The sequence below is a fragment of the Jatropha curcas genome, chromosome 1 (genome assembly GCF_041381405.1).
Source record: "Jatropha curcas cultivar XTBG-Jc1 chromosome 1, XTBG_Jcur_1.0, whole genome shotgun sequence".
NCBI classification, from domain to species: Eukaryota; Viridiplantae; Streptophyta; class Magnoliopsida; order Malpighiales; family Euphorbiaceae; genus Jatropha; species Jatropha curcas.
The window spans coordinates 27,823,226-27,848,156 of NC_143151.1; the positions used below are offsets into that span (position 1 = coordinate 27,823,226).

General features: G+C 32.6%; 2 protein-coding genes across 2 annotated transcripts; both read left to right on the forward strand.

The window, feature by feature from the left end:
• Positions 1-2,969: 2,969 nt before the first annotated feature.
• Positions 2,970-9,899, forward strand: MCM4 (Minichromosome maintenance (MCM2/3/5) family protein). The gene is made up of 18 exons (XM_012211810.4): positions 2,970-3,094; positions 3,171-3,824; positions 4,162-4,290; positions 4,380-4,461; positions 5,224-5,356; positions 6,068-6,139; positions 6,242-6,364; positions 6,498-6,611; positions 6,723-6,935; positions 7,032-7,130; positions 7,508-7,668; positions 7,894-7,990; positions 8,072-8,233; positions 8,808-8,888; positions 8,978-9,056; positions 9,156-9,292; positions 9,432-9,485; positions 9,573-9,899. The coding sequence occupies exons 1-18, from the start codon at positions 3,058-3,060 to the stop codon at positions 9,645-9,647; spliced, it is 2,502 nt and encodes an 833-aa protein (XP_012067200.1). The 5' UTR covers positions 2,970-3,057; the 3' UTR covers positions 9,648-9,899.
• Positions 9,900-14,919: 5,020 nt separating this feature from the next.
• On the forward strand, positions 14,920-24,688 carry VHA-A2 (vacuolar proton ATPase A2). Its single transcript, XM_012211811.4, has 18 exons — positions 14,920-15,330; positions 15,743-15,787; positions 16,437-16,559; positions 16,643-16,750; positions 17,502-17,612; positions 17,700-17,873; positions 18,901-19,038; positions 19,267-19,374; positions 20,294-20,401; positions 20,515-20,663; positions 21,406-21,559; positions 21,966-22,126; positions 22,420-22,626; positions 22,742-22,925; positions 23,030-23,113; positions 23,215-23,408; positions 23,850-23,909; positions 24,195-24,688. Exons 1-18 carry the CDS (start codon positions 15,184-15,186, stop codon positions 24,397-24,399), a joined length of 2,460 nt encoding a protein of 819 aa, XP_012067201.1. The 5' UTR covers positions 14,920-15,183; the 3' UTR covers positions 24,400-24,688.
• Positions 24,689-24,931: the final 243 nt, after the last annotated feature.

Consider the following 24,931-nt stretch of genomic DNA (forward strand, 5'->3'; position numbering starts at 1 on the left):
CACCATTAATTATGTTTAACTTGTAATTATTAATTTTGACTAGAAACCACACTGATTGGCTATTGCAGAGAAGTATCGAAAAGCTCAAAAGTATGTGAATTAATTAATTAAAGCATGCATTACCTAATTTATGCCCTTATAATTACTTGTTAAGGTTTAGATTAATGATCATTTGAAGAGTATTGTTGTTAATAATAAAAAGTATTCTTTTAATGCTTTAGCTGCAATGTAGTGCAATTTTTTTAAAGAGAATTATAGTTAATTAATGTAAAAAAAAATTAGCACTTGATGTCTTCTTCATTTCGTTTTAACCATCCGGTGTTTAAAGCAATCCATTTTGAGTGTTTAAAAGAACTTTATACCCAGAACTTAAATTTGAAACTTCTAGTTTTAGGAGAAGAGATACCTACTATCCTATCTCACCTCGGGATATGTGTTTTTCTTCGGTTGATTAGCTTTATGTGTATTAATTTTATATTATATGAGATTTTTCAATAGTGATGAGTTATATATATATATATATAACAATATCAATTATGAGCAGCTACTTCTAGTTCTTATATGTTTTTGCTGAATTTATTTAGGTTGTATAACATTTTTATGTTTTGATTAGACATTAAAATACTATCTTTGTTACTTTTTTAAATAGTAAAAAAAAATACTATTTTTATTATTTATATTGTTTAATAGCATAATATTCATATTATTCATACTAGTATTTAGATGTTGATCTAGCATTTAACTAACGGATATTAACAATTACTGAAATGGCTACCATTGTCCAACATGCCGTAAGTTGATACAAATTTTCACTCAACGTCTTTAAGTGCCCGTTTGAAACAAATGAATTCTATAAAATTTTGTGTTTGGAATGAAAAAAATACAGGTTTAAATTTTATAAATTGAATTTTATGGAATTGGGTATTATTGACTCAAATACTATTCCAATGAAATTTGTAAATGAATTTTATAAAATTGACCACTGAAATGTTTATTAACAAAATTACCCTCCGCTATAAACTCAACTATTTTTACTTTTTTTTCCTTTTTGTTTATTTTCTTTGAAAAATACCAAACTGGTAATAACTTTTTTTTTTTTTGAATTAACAGTTATTTCCTTTAAAATCTAGTAATAACTAAATTTATATTTTTACTTCTTTTTCCTTTTTTTTGGAAAATTCCAATATAGTAATAACATTTTTTTAATCTAAGTAATAACTAAGTTTTATATTTTTACTTTTTTTTCCCTTTTTTTTAATTCCAAATTAGCAATAAAAGTTATTTTTTTTAAATCTAATAATCCCTAGGTTTATATTTTTAATTTTTTTCCTTTTTTTTTTTTTTTGGAAAATGCTAAACTAGTAATAACATTAGTTTTTTTTTAAATCTAATAATAAGGTTAGTTGTTACTTATTACTATGAAACTATAAAAATAGAGTATCAATAATTATTTTCAAATGCAATAAAATCAGTAATAACATTCTTAATATATATTTTTTAATTTATAAATTAATTAGCATGGAATATTAGTGTATTTGTTTATATGAATTCATTATTTATATTTTAAAATATGACAATCTATTATATTGTATATAATAAATATAATTTGTGTTTGTTATTTATTTTTGTTAAATTATTTTGTTAAAGGTATTATAAGAAATAAAGACAAATGTATTTTTGTTTAAGAATTTATTTCAAATATAAGTTTGTAAAATTCAATTAAATTTCTTATTTTAAATTATGATATACCATGCATAAAATAAATTTCTCATTTATAATTCACTTGTTCTAAGCATAGTGTGAAACATATAATCTAATATTGGTCTCTCTCTACATGTATATATACATATGCGCATACGCAGAATGGAATTATGGAACAAATCAACTTCGTAAAATTATATGAATTCATTTTTTTTTATTACAAAGGTGCGTATTAAGCTCTCAATAAATTAATCTTGAAATTTTTTTATAAATTCAAATTTTCACATCTGATATAAATGAAAATTATTTGAAATTTTTATTTTTCTAATTTGATTTATAGAGTTTGATTATACTCTATCAAGTTCTATCAAATTTGATAAAATTTATAACTAATTCTAAAACTTAAAAGAAATACAAGCCATTAAAACTAATGAATTCTAAATAAAAGTTAATAAACAACATACTAAGAATGAAATATAAGTCATTCAAACCAACATTTGAATTATGCTACTGGCATTGCGTATGTGTGGTGAATATATTATTTTTTATAAAAATATTTATTAATAATTATTTAATAAAAAAATATTATTTTTAAATAATTATAAATAAAATTATCAAAAAATATTAATTTAAAAAAACTATTAGTAATTATTTTTACGAGGTTAATGAAATAAAAATAAAATATAAATATAAATCAACTAATACATTTACGAAAAAACTCCAAAGTATAAATAACAAAATTAACGGCTGATTAAAAAAACTTATCAAACACTTATAACCCTATTAAATATAAATCAACTATTAATTGTGTGAATCAGCTTAATCAAATATCTTCTAAAATAATAAATAAGAATAACAAGAGTGCAATAAAAAAAATAAAACGATTAACCTAACAAAATTACTTATTAAAGCTATTTTTATTAATATATATTTCATATCTTTATTACTTAAATATTAGCTTTTTTAAGGGATTACTTAAACATTAGTTGTATATTATAAATAAGTTTTCTAATATTTTTGGGTTATAGAAATAGGAAAAAACAATTTTCTCAAAGAAAAGTAATACGAAATAAAATTAAAAGATTTGGAAAAAAATTTATAAAAGGTGCAAATATTTAAATATTTTTGCTAGTAAGCCTAATAATTACATCTTCTAAGGGATCATAGGAAAACACCCTGTAACCCAAGCCCAATTTTACCAAATGTGCTTTTGCTGAAGCCCATTAAGAATTCTGGCGCGAAAGCCGTACCATTTCCCGCCACATTACCTTGTGCAAAAGCCAAAAAACCCCAAAATTTTCCCTCCACTCTCTAATCTCACCAACTTCTACGCTGCCGGGTCTTAGCTCTGATTCCATGGCGTCCGATTCCTCTCCAGCCCCTTTCAATGACGGTAACTTTCTTTCTCTCTGTGTGTGAATTGTGTTGTTTCTATATGTTTTTAAACTTTTGTATTTGACTACAAACAGGGCCTTCTTCACCGGATGACTCATTTTCCAGTCCCATTGGCAACACCTTCTCCTCTCCTGCCGCAGATACCTCTCGCCGGAACAGACGTAGGGGTAGATCCACTACACCTTCAGCCTTCGCCACTCCACCTCCTCCCCAATCCCGCTTCGCCACGTCAGAATCTACACCGACTACTCACCGGAGCAGATCCAATGCACGCCAAGCTGCCGCTTCAACGCCGTCCTCCACGTCTGAGGGCCCGCCATCTTCAGAAGGCGGCGATTACATGGACGAAGCCACACCTACATTCGTTTGGGGCACCAATATCAGTGTTGAGGATGTTAAGGAAAGGTTCCAGATGTTTTTGAAGCACTATAGGGATAACAGTCAAAGTCTAAGCAATGAGATCTTCGAAGAAGGGAAGTATGTGAAAGCTATACGTAAAGTGCTTGAAGTTGAAGGGGAAGGGCTTGATGTTGATGCACATGATGTGTTTGATTATGATTCTGATTTATACGCGAAGATGGTTAGGTACCCACTCGAGGTTTTGGCCATTTTTGATATTGTTTTGATGGATTTTGTGGGTTTAATGGATCCTCTTTTCGAGAAGCATGTGCAAGTGAGGATTTATAATCTCAAGACTTCTACCACAATGAGAAATCTTAACCCTTCTGGTAGTTTCTTTTCCTCTCTTTTAACCCAATTTTTATTTATCATAAGGATTGCTTTTATTAGGATATGAGATATTTCAAAATTCGGACTGAAATCTGGGAAATATATTGGGCCAGTGAAGTTTTACGACCAAATCACGAATTGTTGGCATTACCAATTTTCAGTAGGTTTATGCTCTTGAATATTGATGGGTTTCATGCTTTTAGCTACCTCCTCTTGTTGCTTTTCAGATAACTATTATGTTTTTTTTTTTTTTTTTTTTTTTTTTAAATTTAATTTTCATATTGTGTATTTCCTGTAAATGAAGAATTTGATTGATTGTGGATGCTATTTGATTAGATATCGAGAAGATGGTGTCGCTCAAGGGAATGATAATTCGTTGTAGTTCTATCATACCGGAGATTAGGGAAGCAATATTTAGATGCCTTGTGTGTGGGAACGTTGCTGGTCCATTTCTTGTAGAAAGAGGTAAGTTCTGTTAATTGTTAGTTTGCTTAATTCCATTACCTGTTTTCTAATTTGATTGCATACTTGTTGTTGATTATTGTTATTGTCAGGAAGGATAAATGAACCTACTGTATGCTTGAAGCAAGAATGTCTTGCTAAGAACTCTATGACACTGGTCCATAACCGTTGCAGGTAAAACTGTGTTATCTTGATTTTGATAAGCTAATAATCTGAATCTTGTTTCATTTTGGGGACTTAAAAATCATAGTGGAATATACAATGCTCAAATATTTACTCTACTGTGTGTGCTCTAATTGGTGCATTTCTGAACATTTTTATGGAAGAAGCTTTGTGGTTATATAATTCCTTTACATAGTTGAGCTTTTAAAGCACGAAGCAGCCATATTGCTGCAGCTTGTTCGTGGTAAAACAATATAAATAAATTAGCACAAAGATCTTCTCCAGACCTGCTTCTCTATTATGTCATTGCTCCAACACTTCTCAAAAATGCTATTTGATTGTGTCCTTATAGCCAATGTAACATGTTCTTGTATGATCAATTTTGTTTTTGTTTATCATCGACATATAACTTTAATGTTCAATCATCAATGATGAATCAACATCTGTAAGGAAATAATATATAAGCAGCAACAGTCAAACCAAGACGCAATTTCTAAATCTTATGCAACTTGCAACATTGACTACATTGAGCATATTTGACATTTCTACCTTAAAGACGTAACTCAGATCGATAGATGGAAAGATCCCAACCAAAATTCTACAGGATAAATAAGGTCATGAGCATCATCATCTGAAAGGAGCACAAAAAGATCATAAATATTTATTGATGTTATAAGATCAATTGTACGCTTAAAAAAATCCACTGGTCGACTTTGGAATTGAGAATTTTGATTTTTCTCAGTATTATTAACTAGTGCTTTTTAATTAAATCAGGTTTGCTGATAAGCAGATTGTGAGGCTCCAGGAGACGCCTGATGAGATCCCTGAAGGAGGAACACCACACACAGTGAGCTTGTTGATGCATGACAAGCTGGTGGATGCTGTAAAGCCTGGTGACAGAGTTGAGGTGAGACTTGGATGGATTATGTGGTGGACGCCTGAAACTTCTGTCTATCCTACTAATTATTAGGATTCGAATTAAGATTCATATGGCATTTGGAAAAACAAGTTTTGATGTTTGTACTAGATATGTGATCCTAAAGATACTTTCTATGTGATCTACAATTATCTCTTGTGGTCTAATATATATATATATTTTTTTAAATTTTAAAGGCTATTCTTTATTGGATGTGAATCAAAATTAAAGTAGAACTGAAAAAAGAAAAGGCTAATCTATAAATAGGAGCATCATAGAAGAGATTATTTGGCTTTTCCCATTGATAAATGGCTTGCCAAATGGAGTGTAGGAGTGAAGGGCTTAACAAGGAGATGTTCTCTCCCATAATTATGGTTGCTTTGCTAGTTATAACACGGTGATATAGAATATTAATAGTGAGGGTCTGTTGTCCATAATTGTAGTGGCATTTACACATACTGTGGTTGATGTTAAGAGTAATAGATAGTTTAATTATGTTCAAAGGACAAGTACGTATCATGCATTTGTGTATATGAGGTACCTTACGTATAATTGAGTTTGTGGATTTGTGAATGTTTTGAGCTTGATGATGTAATTGTGTTATTAATTATAGCAAAGATGACATGCTTGTGGACATAGTCATAATGAGAGTGAATCACATAAATATTAATGTTGTCTAATGCATTCCTGTTTTCTCAATAGGTCACTGGGATTTATAGAGCTATGAGTGTGAGAGTTGGGCCCACTCAGAGAACTGTAAAATCATTATTCAAGGTATGATTCAACTTTTTTGCTATTATATCAGTTAAGTCTCTTTAGGCATGTGTTGCATTATTTTCGAGGGATGATATTGTAATAATTTCCTTTTGACTGCAGACTTACATTGATTGTCTTCATATAAAGAAAGCTGACAAGTCAAGAATGCTAGCAGAGGATCCTATGGAAGTTGATAATGGCTCACGTCAAGTGGAGGAAGATATCCAGTTTGATGATGCCAAAGTATGCATATGTTTCTTATCTTGTAGAAAGAAGTTTTGTTCATTTTGTCTTCTATGATCACATTCTGGTTTGAATTGCAGATACAACAATTGAAAGATTGTCTTCTATGATCACATTCTTGTTTGAATTGCAGATACAACAATTGAAAGAACTGTCAAAGCAGCCTGATATATATGACAGACTAACCAAGTCTTTGGCACCAAATATTTGGGAGCTGGATGATGTGAAGAGAGGTCTTTTGTGCCAGGTATTTGCACAATTAGATGTAATTCATCCTCACGTCAGATGACTTTTGTAAAATTCATTATTCTTTAATTACGGTTTGGGTAATGATTGTTAGTCAATTGGCCGAATGTAGCTCTTTGGCGGGAATGCCCTGAAGTTGCCATCTGGTGCTAGCTTCCGTGGTGATATCAATATACTTCTTGTTGGTGATCCAGGAACCAGCAAGTCCCAGCTGCTGCAATACATACACAAATTATCTCCCCGTGGCATCTATACTAGTGGAAGAGGGAGCTCTGCTGTTGGCTTGACTGCTTATGTTAGCAAAGACCCTGAGACAGGAGAAACGGTTCAACCCTCTATTATGATTCTTATGTTTCCCACATTCAATTGACTCTTGCATGTAAGATTCTGATAGTTGGATATTTGTGATGTAATCTTTTAGGTCCTGGAGAGTGGAGCACTTGTTCTGAGTGACAGAGGGATCTGCTGTATTGATGAATTTGACAAAATGTCTGAAAATGCAAGGAGCATGTTGCATGAGGTTGGTCATATTTTCCTTTCAAAGGATTTTACGGGATGGATATCTTTTATTTATGCACTGCAATGATTCTCCATTGACTGGCAAATTTTGTTGTCTGCACAAATGTTGGAGTTGAGAACCTCAGGGCGGGCATATCTTTTTGCTAGTCATATCATGCATGTTTGAGACTATATTTGTCACCCTTTGACAACTTCAGAAAAAATACTTTCCAAAGGGGGATTTCCTGTTTTCCTGTAGAAGACCTGAGCTAGTATAATTTATTGAGTAGTGTGATAAGCATCACTGATGTGTCACTTTTGTGAATGTTTTACCTGTTTCACTTTCAAGTGTCTGATTTCCTATCATGGGCATGTTTAATTTCATTTGAACTTTTCCAGGTGATGGAACAGCAAACTGTTTCCATAGCAAAGGCTGGAATTATTGCTTCGCTTAATGCTAGAACATCAGTTTTAGCATGTGCAAATCCTATTGGCTCACGCTATAATCCTCGGTTGTCTGTGATCGATAACATACATCTTCCACCTACCTTGTTGTCCAGGTAAGGGATACAATATGTATGCAATGCAATTGGGAAGTAATTGCAGTAAACAGTTACCTGAACTACTAAATGATTTAGGCCTTGCTTAAATGCTTCTGATATGAATATAATGTGGCAGAATTAAATACTAGACCAATTACAATTGATTCCTTTAATTTCAGCCACAAATTATTTCAGTGGCTATTATTGCTAAAATAATGAATTTGCCTGTGGATGTTTTCTCAGATTTGACCTGATATACTTGATTCTTGACAAGGCTGATGAACAAACAGACAGGCACCTTGCCAAGCATATTGTAGCACTACACTTTGAGAATCCTGAGGTTGGGTGAATTGTAGCAAACTTGTTGAAGACCCTATTTTAAGTTCAATATCCTGATTCCTTTTAAAAATTTGTCTCACAGACAGCACAGCAGGATGTTCTCGATATCGCTACATTAACCACATATATAAGTTATGCTCGTAAGCGTATTCATCCACGTTTGTCGGATGAAGCTTCAGAAGAGTTAACTCGAGGATATGTTGAGATGAGGAGGAGAGGAAATTTCCCGGGTAGTAGCAAAAAGGTGTTTCTTTAGTCTATACTTGTCTTTCTGTCTCATTCTCATGCATATTTTGTTTGATAGAACCAGTTAATATAATCTTCTTGTACCCTTTAGCAACATGTTCAAGAACCTGTGCGTTCCCAGTATTAGACCCAGTCTTCGACTCAACTGGATTAAACCTTTATTCCAAACTAGTTGGGTTGACTATATGGATCCTCCCTTCATCTCACCCGACCTGGTCTAATTTTTGAAAGATCCAAGCCACTGGACCTATTTTCAATATTTTTCCAACAATTTCTTTATTCAACCTTCTATATCCATTGCATTTGTTGGTCTACGACGCACGTGCCCAAAGAAGGCTATTCTTCCTCCTTTGCTGGTTATATTTGTTTATTTAGCATATTAATGATTTTGTTATCATATTTTTTTGTACATTTAAATTCTGTTGTGATTGTGTGAACTTTTTACTTGAACCTGGTTTTATCTTATTCTTTCGATGTTTATATTCAGAAATTTAAAATTTTAATTGGCCAAATTTTCATCCTAGTCTTTTTTTCGAAGATATTGAATTTGATATATCTCCTGTATCATATAGGTTATAACTGCAACACCTAGGCAGATAGAAAGTTTGATACGCCTTAGTGAAGCTCTAGCTCGGATTCGTCTCTCGGAATTGGTTAGTATAGTAACTGTTTTGTCTTAAAATGCTTTCTTGAGGAATACATTTCAGAACTTTGAGCTTCCTTTGTTCTGTGGTGCTCCAAGGTTGAGAAGCATGATGTGATCGAGGCATTTCGACTTCTTGAAGTTGCAATGCAACAGTCAGCAACAGATCACTCCACTGGTAATCCTCCAACAATAATCTCCCGTAATTTCTAAATTTTATTTCCGGGGCTGGACAAACAGTATTCTAATGGTGCCTTTTCCCTTCTTCCTTCTAAAGGAACTATTGACATGGATCTCATCACAACTGGAGTTTCAGCAAGCGAAAGGATGAGAAGAGAGAATCTTGTATCAGCAACTCGGAATATAATTATGGAGAAGTTGCAACTTGGGGGACCTTCAATGCGCCTGTTGGAGGTAAACCAATTGAAGTATAAAATTCAGTTATAAATTATTAAAATTTAGTTATACCAAACAAACAAGGCCTTAATGGATGTAAAACAAATGGTAGTTAATTTTAGTCACAATTGACACTTGCTCTTGATTAATCCTGTAGTTACTGGAAGAGTTGAAGAAGCAGAGCTCTGGCAACGAAGTTCACCTTCAAGATGTAAGATTATAATCTCTCTTACATAAACATTTTTGTTTAGCATTCAAACATACATTCAAACATTTCCATTTTTGCTTTTCTGTTCAGCTGAGAAATGCAGTTGCAACTCTATCAAGTGAGGGATTTGTAGTTACCCATGGCGACAGTGTAAAAAGAATATAGTTTGGAGAACCAAAACCAGCCATAGCTAAATTAGTTTAACTAACTTAGGAAAGAGAAAAAGTATTGGAATTCTGTGACTGAATAACAAAACTCCGCCTATTCTGAAACCTTGGTGTATGACTAGGGAAACTTGTCTAGTTTTGCTCGACCGGAGTTGAATTGCTTATTATATATTACATGATTGTAAATTCTTTTGTATTCTGAATCATTGTAGTTATTTTAGTGAGTGAAATGGTGCTTCGACATTATCAATTTTATGAGTCTTTTTACTTATTATGTTTCGATTTTATTTATATTATTACACTATTTCATTCTTTTAAAAATACAGGTGAAAAATGCATTTACCAAATGAATTGGCATCGTTGGTCAGTTCGTTCATTGATCACTACTGTAGTTGGAATCTCATGTCATAATTTAATATTTTTATTAAATTTTTTTACTCGATAAATTTATTTTAATTTATCATGTGAAATAATAAGATCAATCGTAAATGATTAAAATGGAATGGTGCTTGGAAATTATCTCAAAGGTTGAGATAGAATTCTAAGACACCTGACTTTATGAATTTTAGGACAGGATTCGATTGCCTGCAGCACTATAAAACGCGCAATTTTCTCAACTTGAAAGACGATGGAACGGTGAACTTCCCCATTCCATAGGGCTGTATGTGGGCTGCATTAGCCCATTAGCTCTAGCCGAACCTGCTTTTAAAGAAAACAAAGCCCTAGATCGGCCATTGCCCAAATCCTACCCATTACGTTTAGGATAAGATTCAAGTGGACCAGTTCATTATTATAATATGATTAGATTTTGTTTTACTCTATTTATTAATTGAATTTATGCTGACATAGATGGAGATGTAAATATTTAATTCGATCCAATAATTGTAATTAGTCCATTGTATTTATAAATAGGAATAAAGCCCAATTTATTTCCTTAACTTATTTATTAGGTTAAAAAAATGTTAGATTTGGTCTTTTGAGTCAATTTAATCCATGAACTTGTATAAAATGATTAAAAAGATCCGATTTTATTTTTTTGATCAATTTAACCCCTGAACTTATTTTGATTTTTATAAATTAATAATTGATTTAATTTAACATGATTCATTTTTTATACTTTTTCTCCTACACTAAAAACGTCCAAATCAAATTTTTCCAACACTTATGAATATAAATTTAAAATCCATAAAACCAACATTTCTTGTCATATAATAAATTTATAAACATGCATTATAGTTTTAATTTATTCAACATAGAAAATGCATCAATTTCATAAGCAATAAATCAGTAATAAAGGTTAATTTTAAAATGTCCAAATTAATACATATTTATAAACTCAAAACCATCAATTAAAGTAAAGAGAAATACAATATACTTCATATATCATTTTCCTATAGTTTATAATAAATTAGATAGCTTGACCCCAATTACATTTTTAATAAATGCCTATATAATGATTTTCACATTATAAGTACAATGAATAATTAGAGGTTAAATCGATTCAAAATGTTAAATATGATTTTTTTAATCATTTTAAATAAGTTCAGCGATTAAATTGGCTTTAATTTTAAAAATTATTTTAGATAAATTTAAGAGTTAAATTGGCCTAAAAGGTCAAATCTGACCTTTTTTTTAATCTCGCTACAAAAAATTGGGGACCAAATTGACTTTTATTCCTTGTAAATACTAGCATTTGAAAATATGTGTTGTACGTAGTTATTCATTGTGGTTACTCGTTACTTAATTTATATTTTTTTATTATTTTTTTCTTAATTTTAAAAATCTTTTATTTATCAAATTGAATTATTATATTCTTACCATATTTAATATATAATATTATAGACGCTCAAATTTTGCCTTAAAAAATTTCAGTGATGATACACCATTTTTTATATAAAATTAAATCAGGACTCCCGATCGCTTAGGTTTTTGGACCAATGGTCCGTAACTGATATGTGTTTAAACATTTTTACTTTTTTGAGTTATCAGATGTTTCGCGACGAAATCGGGCTCGAAAGTGTGTCGGGCCTGCCCGCCACACTTTCTGGTCCACCGCCTCATTTTGCGTGTCACCCAGTCCATTTTAATAAAAGTGGGTCATCTCGTTGCAGTTCAAATGCAAATAAATACGCATTAGGGGTGAGCCAAAAGGAGGACTTTTGGGATTTTGAAGGGTGACTATTGCATTTTTGAAACTTAACCTAAAGATATAAAGGAAACTTGTGTTAACTTTGAATCCAAGTTGAGATTTTATTGCTCAATTAATCTAAAACCCCCTTAGATCAATCAAAAGTTCTAAAAAGTACATACTCTAATCTTGAATCTCGGACTATTGGATCAAGAACCAAGTGTTTTGGGTCTCTTCATCCTTTTTTGATCAAATTTTCAAAGAAATCTCCAAAGGTAATTTCGAGAACCTTGATCCTATTCTTATACCTTTTTCTTTCTTTTTTCGGTACTTGAACACCTCTTTTGGGTCTAATTGAGAGGGAAACCAAAGATCAACCAATAAAGGGTCTCTATGCCTCTGTGGCGTACAGCCTAAGTCAATGGCGCAAGCCACTGTGTGTAGTGTGCATTATAGGCCTGTGGCTCGCGCTACATGAGCCCATATGCTCTGTTTTTTTACTTGTTCTCCATATGAACCTTCTTTATCTGGGAAGGGCCTCGTGCCATTGCGTGGGGTGCATGCCACACCTATGTAGCGCACGCCATAGCCTCTGTGGCGCAAGGCCCTTTATTTCAAGGGTCCAAAATGACTAAAAATCAATGAACGCCCCTTTTTCGGACATCCAAGTGACCAAGCTCCAACCTTAAAAGGATTGAGATGCGTATTTGGTCATAAATAGATCAAATAAACGATAAAATAAGATTGAGAGTCATCCTCGATGAACATCAAGACCATGAGTTTAAATCTTGATTAACCATTTAATTTCTTGTCTTTTAATTAATGTATTTTACATTACTAGCACTTTATTATTCTGTCATTTAATTTTATGCTTTAATTTAATGCCTTCATAATTATTATTGTGTTAACCCCTTTATTTATTTAACCTTGTACCTCTAACATGCATCATGCTTTCATTTTTGTGAATGAATGTGTATGTGATGGGTATTCTTTGATTGTAATGTATGTTTTATTATTCTGTGATTAATGGTTACTTTGTGCTTATATCTTTTATCTTTCTTGTTGTGTTTTAGTGTTTTGTTATTGCAAAATGTAAAGAGATCTTAGTGGATCTCATTGAAGCTTGTTTGTAATAATTAATTGGGTTTGAAAAATTTGGAGGGGTGAGAGTAGATTATATATTTAGGAAGGGTTGTACCCTTTTCTCCTCCCCTTTTTTTTGTGGATGCTTTATATTTCATACTTATCATGCTTGTAATAATTTGTGTGGATGGCATGGTTTTCTCCAAAAATTGCATAAAAAGTGTTTACATCTCAATTTTAGTTAATTGCATTATTATTAATTGTGAATCTTTGGACAATGAGGAGGCTGGTCTAACCGGGCGATATGGGTGCCTAATACCTTCCTATTATCATACCTAATTCTCATATTCTATCTCTGGTTTAAAACCGAGTTAGCCGATTCTAAAGAATCGACTAATTCGATTATTTTTCTTAATAAGGGTGACAACTCCAAAATAAAACTCTTATACAAGTAAAAGAACATTTTTTTTTTCAAGAATTAAACGGGTTTAATAAAAGAAAATCATTTGTACTGAATAAAATCATCAAGCCCGTTCAATTTAATTCTTTCCAAAAATCTAAAACTTTTGGGAAAACCACACACGTCCTCAAATATAAATTTTTTATTTTTATTTAGTAAAATTTAGATTTAAATAGAAAATTAATATAACCAAACAAAAAATTAACTTACCATATTTAATATATTATAGTTTTTATTTTATCAAATTAAACTTTTATATTCTCACCATATTTAATATATAACTTATTTAATATATAATATAATTTCTTATTTTATTAAAAAATAAAAAATTAATATAACGATCAAAATTAAATTATCTCTATTTTTTTAACCAATAAAATTAAAATACTTAAAAATGATTTTGATATAGCTTTTATTAATAATAATTGTCTTGATAAATGGTGTATCATGGTTTTTCTCATATATATGTTCTCTAGAAAAAGTAAATATATTTATTTTATATTTTATAATCAATTATTGATTTTTTAGTCACATAATAGAATATGTATTTTTCGTATTTGCCTTTAATCAATATTAGAAAATAGACAAAATACGGGATGTATAAAAACCAATACTCGATGTCATGACATTAATATATTAAAGAAACTCAAAAAACAAAAAATAAAAAACCTACATTAAAAAAAATTAATTCAGCACAATATTAATACGTTTAATGACTCATATTATTTACATGTAGGTGTAGTGAGTCATAATGAAATGCAATGTAATTAAACACAATTCTACGCTATATTTTAGTGAACTATGTAATGGAGCATAATCAAAAGTAACATTAGAACAAATTCATGTAATGTATTTGTTATATTACATTACATTATTTACAAACTGAAATAATTCCTAAGTAATACAATATCGAAGAATTCAATCACCTGCTAAAATTTTATTTTTAGAGTCAAATCTTTGATGAACTATATTTCTTATTTACCTTTGATCATATTGAAAAAGGAAAAATAAAAAAAAATAACGAAAATAATCTAAATTTTATAGATATGAGCTTTCTTCACTTATTAACTACGATCTATGATTTGATCCCATTGAGAAACATTGGAGAACTATAAACTTAATATTTTTTAATATATATGATTATTACGAGAAATGCACGCTTAAAATCCCCCACCAAGGGAATTAGTCTCAATTTACATAGACTAATTTAAGATACCCTAATTATAATTATTAAAAAAAAAAGAAAATATGCGTATGATTTGACATATTTTACTGTTAGGGGTATAATTGAAGAAGAGAACTTCATCTAGGATAGGATTTTCTTAAGGAACTAGCCTAATGTAGTCAATTAATAATGCGTAGGGTTTAACTTCCAATCAAATGCATTCTTTCCAAAAAAAAAATCCAATTAAATGCAATAACAGGGATTCAATTGTAAAAAAAGCTAAAATCTTGTAAGGAATGAGAATAGGAGTAAGAGACTAAGGTGCTCATAGTAAATTTGTCACTCGTAGCAAGGTTGAAAGGAAGAAAACGAACCTTTGATTATTGAGGGTAGAACTGAAAAGAAACTTCGTTTGATTGGGACACAATTGCAAAAGCCAAATTACCGTAAGGGAGGAAACGTGGATGCTTGTGGTGATAAGTAGAAGGAACACGACAACTCTTCACTGTCCTCTTTCTCAGGTCGCTCGTGCCAATTTTTTTTTTTTTCTTTGTTAATTATCACAGATCAAATCCTACCAGTTGATTAGATAAACAGCTGCAAGTGTCTGATAGAGGGAGAGAGAGGGGAAAGGAAATCGAATCCGTCCAACCGGCGAGAAGAGGAGAGGAAAGGAAAGGAAAGGTAACGGAAAAAAAATGGGGGAGGCTCGTGGAGGGTGCTGTCCGCCGATGGATCTGTTCAGGTCTGAAGCGATGCAATTGGTGCAGCTCATCATTCCTATTGAGTCCGCTCATCTCACCGTCTCTTATCTCGGCGACCTTGGTCTCCTTCAATTCAAAGACGTCCGTACATTTTTTCTCTTATTTGGACTGAAATTCAATCTCTATTTGTGTAGTTTGGAGTTATTTTGCTTGTTTCTCCATCTTCACCCTCTCTTTTTTTCTGATGCTCAATTGTTTGTTCCGATGGATTCGAATTCGATTTTTTTGATTGTTTTACTCTTTTGCGTAATCAATGACGTTTTTTGTGATTTGGTTGAATTGAATTTCGAATTTTCGTGTAATTTTGATTTCTGATTTAGATTATCGTGGTTAGGGTTACAGAGGTTGAAGGTTTCTTGCTTCTGAGTACAGGATACCGTGTAATTCTTGGGGATTACTAGTGAATGAATTCTGTGTTATTAGCTACTGATATCTGATTGATTAGATATGGAGGTTTTGATTTTGATTTTAACTCGTTATTTTTGTTTTGCAGCTCAATGCTGAGAAGAGTCCATTTCAGAGAACTTATGCTGCTCAGGTGCACTTATGAACTGTATACATTTTATATTTTGTTTTGTTTTGTTAGCATTTGGACTTGAAAGTAAATGTAGAACTTGATCGATGAACTAGTGAACTACTTGACCCATACACATTCAAATAAATCTTTTTGTGGTTGCATTAATTCAATAAGGATCCAACAAATGTTTAACTACCTACAACAATTGGTTCTGATGTACAATGAAAGTTGAAATGTTTTCAGAAAATGCAACCTTTTTTTTTTTTTTTCATTCTTCCTCTTCAAATTGAGATCCTCCATCATATAAAATCTTGGACCGCCCTTAAGTTAGGTGTTTTTTAATTACTTATGAACACACAGAAAGGTGAAAGAAAATAGATTTATAAGCAATGCATTTTTTTGCGATGCTTAAGCAATGACGGATGAGAACACAATTCACTACCTCTTTGGCTGTTTCAAACATTTGAACATTTTGTGTTTTATATGTTAAATATGAAAACAATACCAATGCTGATACAGATAATGGAGGTAGGTTAATACATTGCATGTGCTTCTGCCCTTCTGTGAATATAGTTTCTATTGTCAACTATTGTGAATGTCTTATCAGTTTCAACTTTCAAAGTGGATATTTGGTGGTGGAAATATTTATTTGTTTGCTTTTTTTGTTAAGATAAAAAAATGTGGAGAGATGGCACGAAAGTTACGTTTTTTCAAAGAGCAAATGGAGAAGGCTGGTTTTTCGCCTTCATCAAAATCTGTGACCCAAACTAACATTGATATGGATGGCCTAGAGGTATGGCAAGAAGTTGATGTCCAACTTAAATGCTTTTGGTGTGTCATGCTCTAACTTTTTTTCTCCTTTTTTGCACGTGCTAGTTAAAACTTGGAGAACTTGAGGCAGAACTGGTTGAAATGAATGCAAATAATGATAAATTACAACGAACTTATAATGAGCTTATTGAATATAAGCTTGTTCTCCAGAAGGTATGGCTGCTTTTTCTGCTATGACCGAGAAATGATTATTTTTTCTGCTAGTGACATAATACCGTCATAGAGAAGCATGAATGTCCTAATGGTTAATATTCAAGATTTTATCTAGTCCTTAGATGGTGGTAGAAAAGGCAGCAGGGAAATGCAAGGTTAGCAAAGGAATAATATCAAGATAAATGACGTTGATGGTCTTAAATAAATAAATTTAGAAAAGCTGAATTCCCATAGGTGTATGATAAGTCTAGCTATTAGATTTTGTGCCACTTGTTCAAGCAGTATAATTAAGCACCTAAAATTAGTTATGCCTTGGATTTTACCAATTGAATAGATGTCTTTCAGCTAATCTAGAGTGCAATAAAATTTTCGTTAATTTCTTTTCATTTGGTAATTTTTTATCTGCTTGATACATGTCACATTTGATGTCATTAAGGTACTTATAGAATTTTGAGTAAAAAAATTTTTAATGTTTATTTCTCAGTTAATCTGGGAATATATTTAACAAGCAGCGTGTTTGTAGTTTTTCACCTGCTACGGCTTCAAGCCCTTTTAGTTTTGTATAAGCTTAATTTCTGTAATTTCTTCATTAATTTTGATTTGCATGGAGTGTTCTTATCTGAATTTAAATTATATGTTGAGATTTTTTTTTTCTTTTGGGTGGGAAGTTTTCTTTTTCAAATAAATATTTTAGTAATACTTTTGGTGCTTAATAAACAAGTTAGCAAGATACTGATGTTCTTTTTGTTAGGCTGGTGAGTTTTTTTCTTCAGCTTTAAGCAGTGCAACTGCGCAGCAGAGGGAAATGCAATCACGTCAAGTTGGTGAAGAATCGCTGGATACTCCTTTACTAGCTGACAAGGTATGAATTCTAAAGATTTTGGTATCATAATGATGTCTGCATCTTATTATTGCTCATGGCATTTTTATTTGATTGGTCGTTCTACAGGAAATGTCAACTGATTCATCAAAGCAAGTCAAATTAGGGTTTCTCACTGGCCTTGTTCCTAAAGCAAAGTCTCTGGCTTTTGAAAGGATTATATTCCGTGCTACCAGGGGCAATGTGTTTATCAGGCAGGCAGCTGTTGAGGAACCTGTAACTGATCCTGTTTCTGGGGAGAAGGTTAGTTTGGTCATCTTTTATGCTAACCATTATATTGTTGCTATAAGTATTCTGTTAAATAATGCATGGTAGATAGCCCTAATTTTTTTAGCTAGTTAGGTAGGTAGGTCCCCCGGTTAGTCAAGTGTTGACACCATAGGACAGTCTAACACTCCTGCAAAATATTCTATTTTTCCATAGAAATAAATTTGTTGAAGGACTTGGGAAAATGTTGATCATAAATGAAAGGATTAGTCACTCCTGCAAAATATTCTGTAACTGATCCCGTTTCTGGGGAGAAGGTTAGTTTGTACCTTTTATTGTAACCATTATATTGTTGCTATAAGTACTCTTATAAATAATGCATGGTAGATAGCCCTAATTTGGTTAGGCTAGTTAGGTAGGTAGGTCCTCCGGTCAGTCAAGTGTTGACACCATAGGACAGTCTTAACACTCCTGCAAAATATTCTATTTTTCCATAGAAATAAATTTCTTCGAAGGACTTGGGAAAATGTTGATCATAAATGAAAGTATTAGTCACTAAGAAGAAAGAGGATTGATTCTTCCACAAAGGTAATCCCCTTACTCTTGAATGGATTGAGGTGGGTCATCATTCTATGGTCACCCCAAAAGAGAAAGGCCAATGGAGAAAAGCTATGGTTTTGGTTCTGTAAGGAACAGGCATCATGTCCAAGAATCTTGTCAAATAATGGGATTGGTCTACTAATATTTCTTTCTCGTACATATTGTTCAATTTGTGTGACATACCAATCTAAGTTTTAGTGAGGGTCTATGCACATGCCTTTGGATGTTGTCATGTGATGCGAATCCAGTCAGTTTTATTGAATAAAATTTTCCAGCCTCAATGCATGGTTAGATAACAAACATTTTTATGTGTGGTATATTTTATTAAGAAGTCATCTGCATCCTGATATGGTCATGGTTAGTGCATGAATTGTGGGTTCTCACAGAAAAATCATCTGTCTCCCAACTATATGTGTGAGCAACATCATTTCACTTTCTCTGACTTTTAAGCGTCAATGTACAGACTGAGAAGAACGTATTTGTTGTTTTCTATTCTGGAGAAAGAATTAAAGCCAAATTACTCAAAATATGTGAAGCTTTTGGGGCAAATCGCTATCCATTCACTGAGGATCTTGGCAAACATAACCAGATGATCAATGAGGTATAAACTTTTGTTCTTGTTGATGCTTTTTTTATCTTGGGAAGTTAATTTCTGTTAGCTCTACACTCTTATAAACATCTGAAACTTCAACTTGTTCATACTACGAGGAAATTATACTCTTGAGTGTGAACAATGATATTTGGAGATTGCTGTACAAATGTTGTCAACTGTTTTTGTGCATATGTTGTTTAAACCTTTTTTTATCTGATGCGGTATTTCCATTTTCAGGTCTCAGGAAAACTCTCTGAACTGAAGACTACAACAGATGCGGGATTACTTCATAGGAGCAATTTGTTGCAGACTATTAGCGATCACTTTGTTCAGTGGAACTCTTTGGTCTGTCCAAAATCTATGAAGCAAAAGCACATGCACACACTTGTATTTATGCACACTTGGAACAACTAATATGATACCATGTTTTGTTGCTTACTGGGTGCAAGATGCTTCCTTCACATTATTTGCCGTCTCTCTTGCTAAATATGTGACATCAAATCTGTGGTTGTAGTATTTTACAAAAATGTTGCTGTATTTTCACTCTTTCATTTTGTAAAATGTAGACTTTCCTCTCTAAATCTCTTCCTTTATTTTGATTTGGTGGAATTTCACGGATGCTTGATCTTATTATCTCTTGTTGCTCTTTTATCCTTATTTTTCTCCTCTTTTGCTGAGCTGCACTTCCTGTAAATGACATAAATAAGAAGCCAGATTTTGAATAGAATGCAATTGCTTTTTCTAGTTAACTGAATTTATCTTTTGGGTCTATTTCTTGATTTGGTCTGGTAAAAATCTCATTCATGACAATTGACAATGACTTATCAATTGGATTTATAGTTACTATGATATTATTCCATTCTTTATGGACTTATTGCTATTATTTTGAAAGTCAATTGGAAGTTGTAGAAATTAGAGGTAGAAGACAATGGGAAACAAAACAAGGAATGAAATTGAAGGTGAACTACTCATAAATGAACGTATCCCCGAAACCAGAAGAAGAGGGGAAAATTATTTTGTTTTCAAGAACAACTTCATCCAAATGACATCCATCATTCTTCCTCATAATTTTCTGTATTAATGATGCTCTATACATGGCCAATGGGGCTGTGGAAATAATCTTGCCCCTTTTGACATACAATTTGTATTATAAATCTTATTTTTCTCAGTTTTCAGATCCTCATTCCATCCAAGAGCATATATGACATTTTCTTTGTTTGGATTATATGCTGTCATTAATCATAATATCTTTAAAATCATGAAGGTGAGGAAGGAGAAGTCCATCTACCACACTCTGAATATGCTTAGTCTTGATGTGACTAAAAAGTGTCTTGTGGCTGAGGGTTGGAGTCCAGTTTTTGCCTCGAAGCAGGTTAATATTTTGACTTTAATTTAGAATGGTTTCATTTTAATTTGCCACTAAGATATACAATCAAAATGTTTGTTGGGCACAGACGAAAACTAAGTTGAGCCTGATCCATGCAGATCCAAGAAGCATTGCAGCGAGCTGCATTTGATTCCAACTCACAGGTTGGGCCCATTTTCCAGGTGTTGCATACAAAGGAGTCACCACCTACATATTTTCGCACAAATAAATTTACTTCTGCTTTTCAAGAAATTGTTGATGCTTATGGGTGAGTTGACTCTAAATTAGTCTCTATGTTATTATTTTCTTTGGTGAATTTGTTAGATAACTGATATATTTAAATGATATACGGTATACAAATTTGTCTTCATATTTGATGCAAGTGGTTGTTCTCTATCATGTGATTTAGATAGTTTGTGCTTTTGTTCCATATGCTTCGGTCATTGTTGTAGCACTGTTATATGCATTAACAATGCTTACCAACAACTCTAACAAAAGACCACGACATTCAACAAGCTTCACAGTTTATTATATTTAGTATCATGCAGTAATGGTAAATGATAAAACCCAAGCATGTGGGTTGGTGTTGGCTTAACATGTTAATAGGTGATTTGGTACTTTTTTCACTGATGTTATAACCCAATGAGTTGCTACCTCATTTTATATGAAACTCTTTGTGCAATTTGCTGCCAAAAGTATGCCATGTTTACATCTGCATGTATATACAAATTTGCGCATTTGGATGCATCTATTTAATCATTTATTTGGTATCTTACTTTATCTTTTCAACTTCCTATTGTGAGATATTATTTTATATAATCAGATTACAGTGCACTACTTTTTTAAGCTTGATTGTTCTCATTTATAGTTTTCTGTTGAATTGGAGCATTCATTGTCCTTTATGATGTACTCTCCTTTATTTCTTTATGGGTAACTTTTCTTTTCACATAAAAAAAAAATATAATTTTATTAATAGAAATATGATGATGTCATTTTAAATATGATTGCAGGGTGGCCAGGTATCAAGAAGCAAATCCTGGTGTATACACTGTCGTTACATTTCCGTTCCTTTTTGCTGTCATGTTTGGAGATTGGGGGCATGGAATATGCTTGCTACTTGCAACTTTAGTCTTTATAATCAGGGAAAAGAAACTTTCTAGCCAGGTGAACTGCTTGTGGCTTGTTATTAATCACCAACACAACACATACATTTTGATGTTTTGCATGATTATTATTAATCTGCAATAGTTAGTTCCTCTAACTCCAAATTGTCTTTCATCTTTCACCAATCTATTTATAGATCTAATAACAAATATCTTCTCTTTGTTGTCTTACACTCTTACTACAAAGATTTGATACTCCCGGTAGATGTTAAGAGTCTGTTAGTTGAAGATATTATTTGGTCTATTTGCCTAGGCATGTTTGTCAATTTTTTATTTTTATTTTTGTGTTCTTTGGTGGTCCTCCTCTAAAAAAATAAAAAAATAGATGTGATTTTATCAAGAAACAATTCTATTGTTTACACCCCATGCTCAGAATCTAATTATACATTCTTTCTTGTGAACAACAGAAGCTTGGGGATATCACTGAAATGACCTTTGGTGGTCGTTATGTTATTTTGATGATGGCCCTCTTCTCAATTTATACTGGTTTAATCTACAATGAATTTTTCTCAGTACCCTTTGAGCTATTTGGACACTCAGCATATGCATGTCGTGATCTCTCTTGCAGGTATTTAACTTAGCCTGCGATATAATTTTGTTGTTCTCTGTTAAGAATGGAGAGCTGTTTTGTCCAAAATAATTTTTTTGTTCAGTTAGGTTTTATTGGTTATAATTGTAAATAGCAAACATAGAGGTATATTGCATATGCTGAATGAATAACAGTGCCTGTTCTCCCTCCAATTTCCCTCTTCTATCCCTACTCTTTCTGGACTATCAATTTTTCATGGTAAGGCCCAATAGTCTTGGGACCTAACATGACCTTTACAAGTTATGATGGTTCTTTGCTTGCATGTTCTGCAGGGATGCTACTACGGTAGGATTGATTAAGGTGGGCCCCACTTACCCATTTGGTGTGGATCCTGTGTGGCATGGTACTCGCAGTGAGCTGCCATTTCTTAACTCTCTGAAGATGAAAATGTCAATCCTTCTTGGAGTTGCCCAAATGAATCTTGGAATCATATTGAGTTTCTTCAATGCTTTATATTTTAGGAATAATGTGAATATCTGGTACGTTTAACATTCTATCTGCTCCTATATATTTCTAGTTTTTCCGAAGTTATGGAAGCACTAGAGTAATGAGTGCTAATACTGAAAGCTGTCCTCGTTTTTTTTTTTTCCTCAGGTTTCAATTCATTCCGCAAGTGATTTTCTTAAACAGCTTGTTTGGCTATTTATCACTCCTTATCATTGTGAAGTGGTGGACTGGTTCACAAGCTGATTTATATCATGTGATGATATACATGTTCTTGAGTCCAACAGATGAATTGGGGGAAAACCAGCTATTCCCAGGACAAAAGACAGCTCAGGTTGGCCCTATATCTTTAGTTTGTTTTACAAATTATATTTCCAATTCCCATCCATTATGAGATGTAGATATTCCAATTGTTTATCCCATGTCTTCTTTTCTCAGCTTGCTCTATTATTACTGGCCCTTGTTTCTGTGCCATGGATGCTGCTTCCGAAGCCTTTTGTTTTGAAGAAGCAACACCAAGATGTATGCTACAGTTCTCCTATTTGCCAGTTTCTTACTTCATATGTTTAAGAACATTGGAGTCTGTTTCTCTTTCCATTGGTTCTGATGGTCTTGTTTTTCAGAGGCACCAAGGCCAATCATACACACTACTTCAGACAACTGAGGAGTCTCTTCAAGTGGATGCAAACCATGGCTCTTATGGTCATGAGGAATTTGAATTCAGTGAAGTTTTTGTGCATCAACTGATACATACTATTGAATTTGTTCTTGGGGCAGTCTCAAACACAGCTTCTTACCTTCGTTTATGGGCCCTCAGGTATGTCAGTATATGTCAGTAGTAAACTGAAGTTAAATGTTGGTCTGCATTCAAATCCTTGATCAATTATGAGCACGGGTGAAATTAGTGCAGTTCTGTATCTTATTGTTAAAATCTATGTTAAGCTGGACAATTGGACATTTGTTTTTGACATGCATGAGTGCTTTTCAACCTTAATGCTTTTCAACCTTATTGCTATACACTTTAGATCATGTATATACATCGTTTCATATTCTTTTCTTAAGAGACATAAGACATCATCTTCAGCTCTGTGCATTTGTTGTGAGAAGAGCTCTCTTATGACCTAGGATGAGCTCATCCTCCCTTGAATACGGCAATGCCACCTAAATGTCTTCCACACTTTTCTTAATTTGGATTGGCATCTGATCCTTCTAATAAAAGCTAACGATATGCCTTATCCTGCGTTCTTTCTTTCTGCAGTCTTGCCCACTCTGAGCTGTCAAGTGTATTCTATGAGAAGGTTCTTCTCCTTGCATGGGGGTATGTTACATCCCATCATCTCGTCTATTAAAGCAGTTTCTACGAGTTTTTAGTTTTTCAATTTATTATTACTTCCATAGAAGATAGATAATTATGTCCATTTACTTATTATGGTAATTTTACTTATTATTCTTAAAAGAAAAATTCTGGGCACTCCTGGATCTTGCATTTTACTCTTTGCAACAAATAAGTTGAACTCTTAAGGGACTCAGTAGTCGATAATGTTCAGCTAAAATACACAGTTATTATATAGACAATAATGACACTGCTTTGCACATCCCACAGGTTTAACAATGTAGTTATCCTTATTGTCGGCATCATCGTCTTTATTTTTGCAACAATTGGCGTGTTGCTGGTGATGGAAACTCTCAGTGCTTTCCTTCATGCATTGCGGCTTCACTGGGTAGAATTCCAGAACAAGTTCTATGAGGGAGATGGTTACAAATTCTTTCCCTTTTCATTGGCACTAATTAATGATGAGGATGAATGATTTGCTTCAAATCATGGTCGGCATCAGAGTTGATGGCATGTGCATAGTAATGGAATAGACTTTTGTTGATTTTATTCATTTGAACATGATGAGAAGTTGGTTGGTATAATCATTGTAGAGGGGGAACTGAGGGAGCTTTCAACCATTTGAGCACTGCTCCTTGCCCTTCCAATTCTTCTTTTTGTATTGGAAGGAATAAGCAGTTTTGTTGTTTGGCAGGTGGGTTTGTATGTGATGGCAGTTATTTTGTTGCCTAGTGCAATAATAAGGAAATGTTTAATTTATTCAACCTTTATCTATTCATTGTTCTATTTAAAAAATAAAAAAATAAAAAAGAAAAGATATGGCTTTTCCCCTCTTAGCATTGGTTTATGCAAAATTATTTGTGCTATTTGTATCCGTTGAAAATTTATCATGAATATCAAAGTAATGTAGCCATTATCTCAAGTTCACCTCCTGTTTGGAATGGAGTAAAACTTGTACCTAAGAAGTATTTTGCACACTACTAATTTTGGTCTATGTTGTGTTCAAA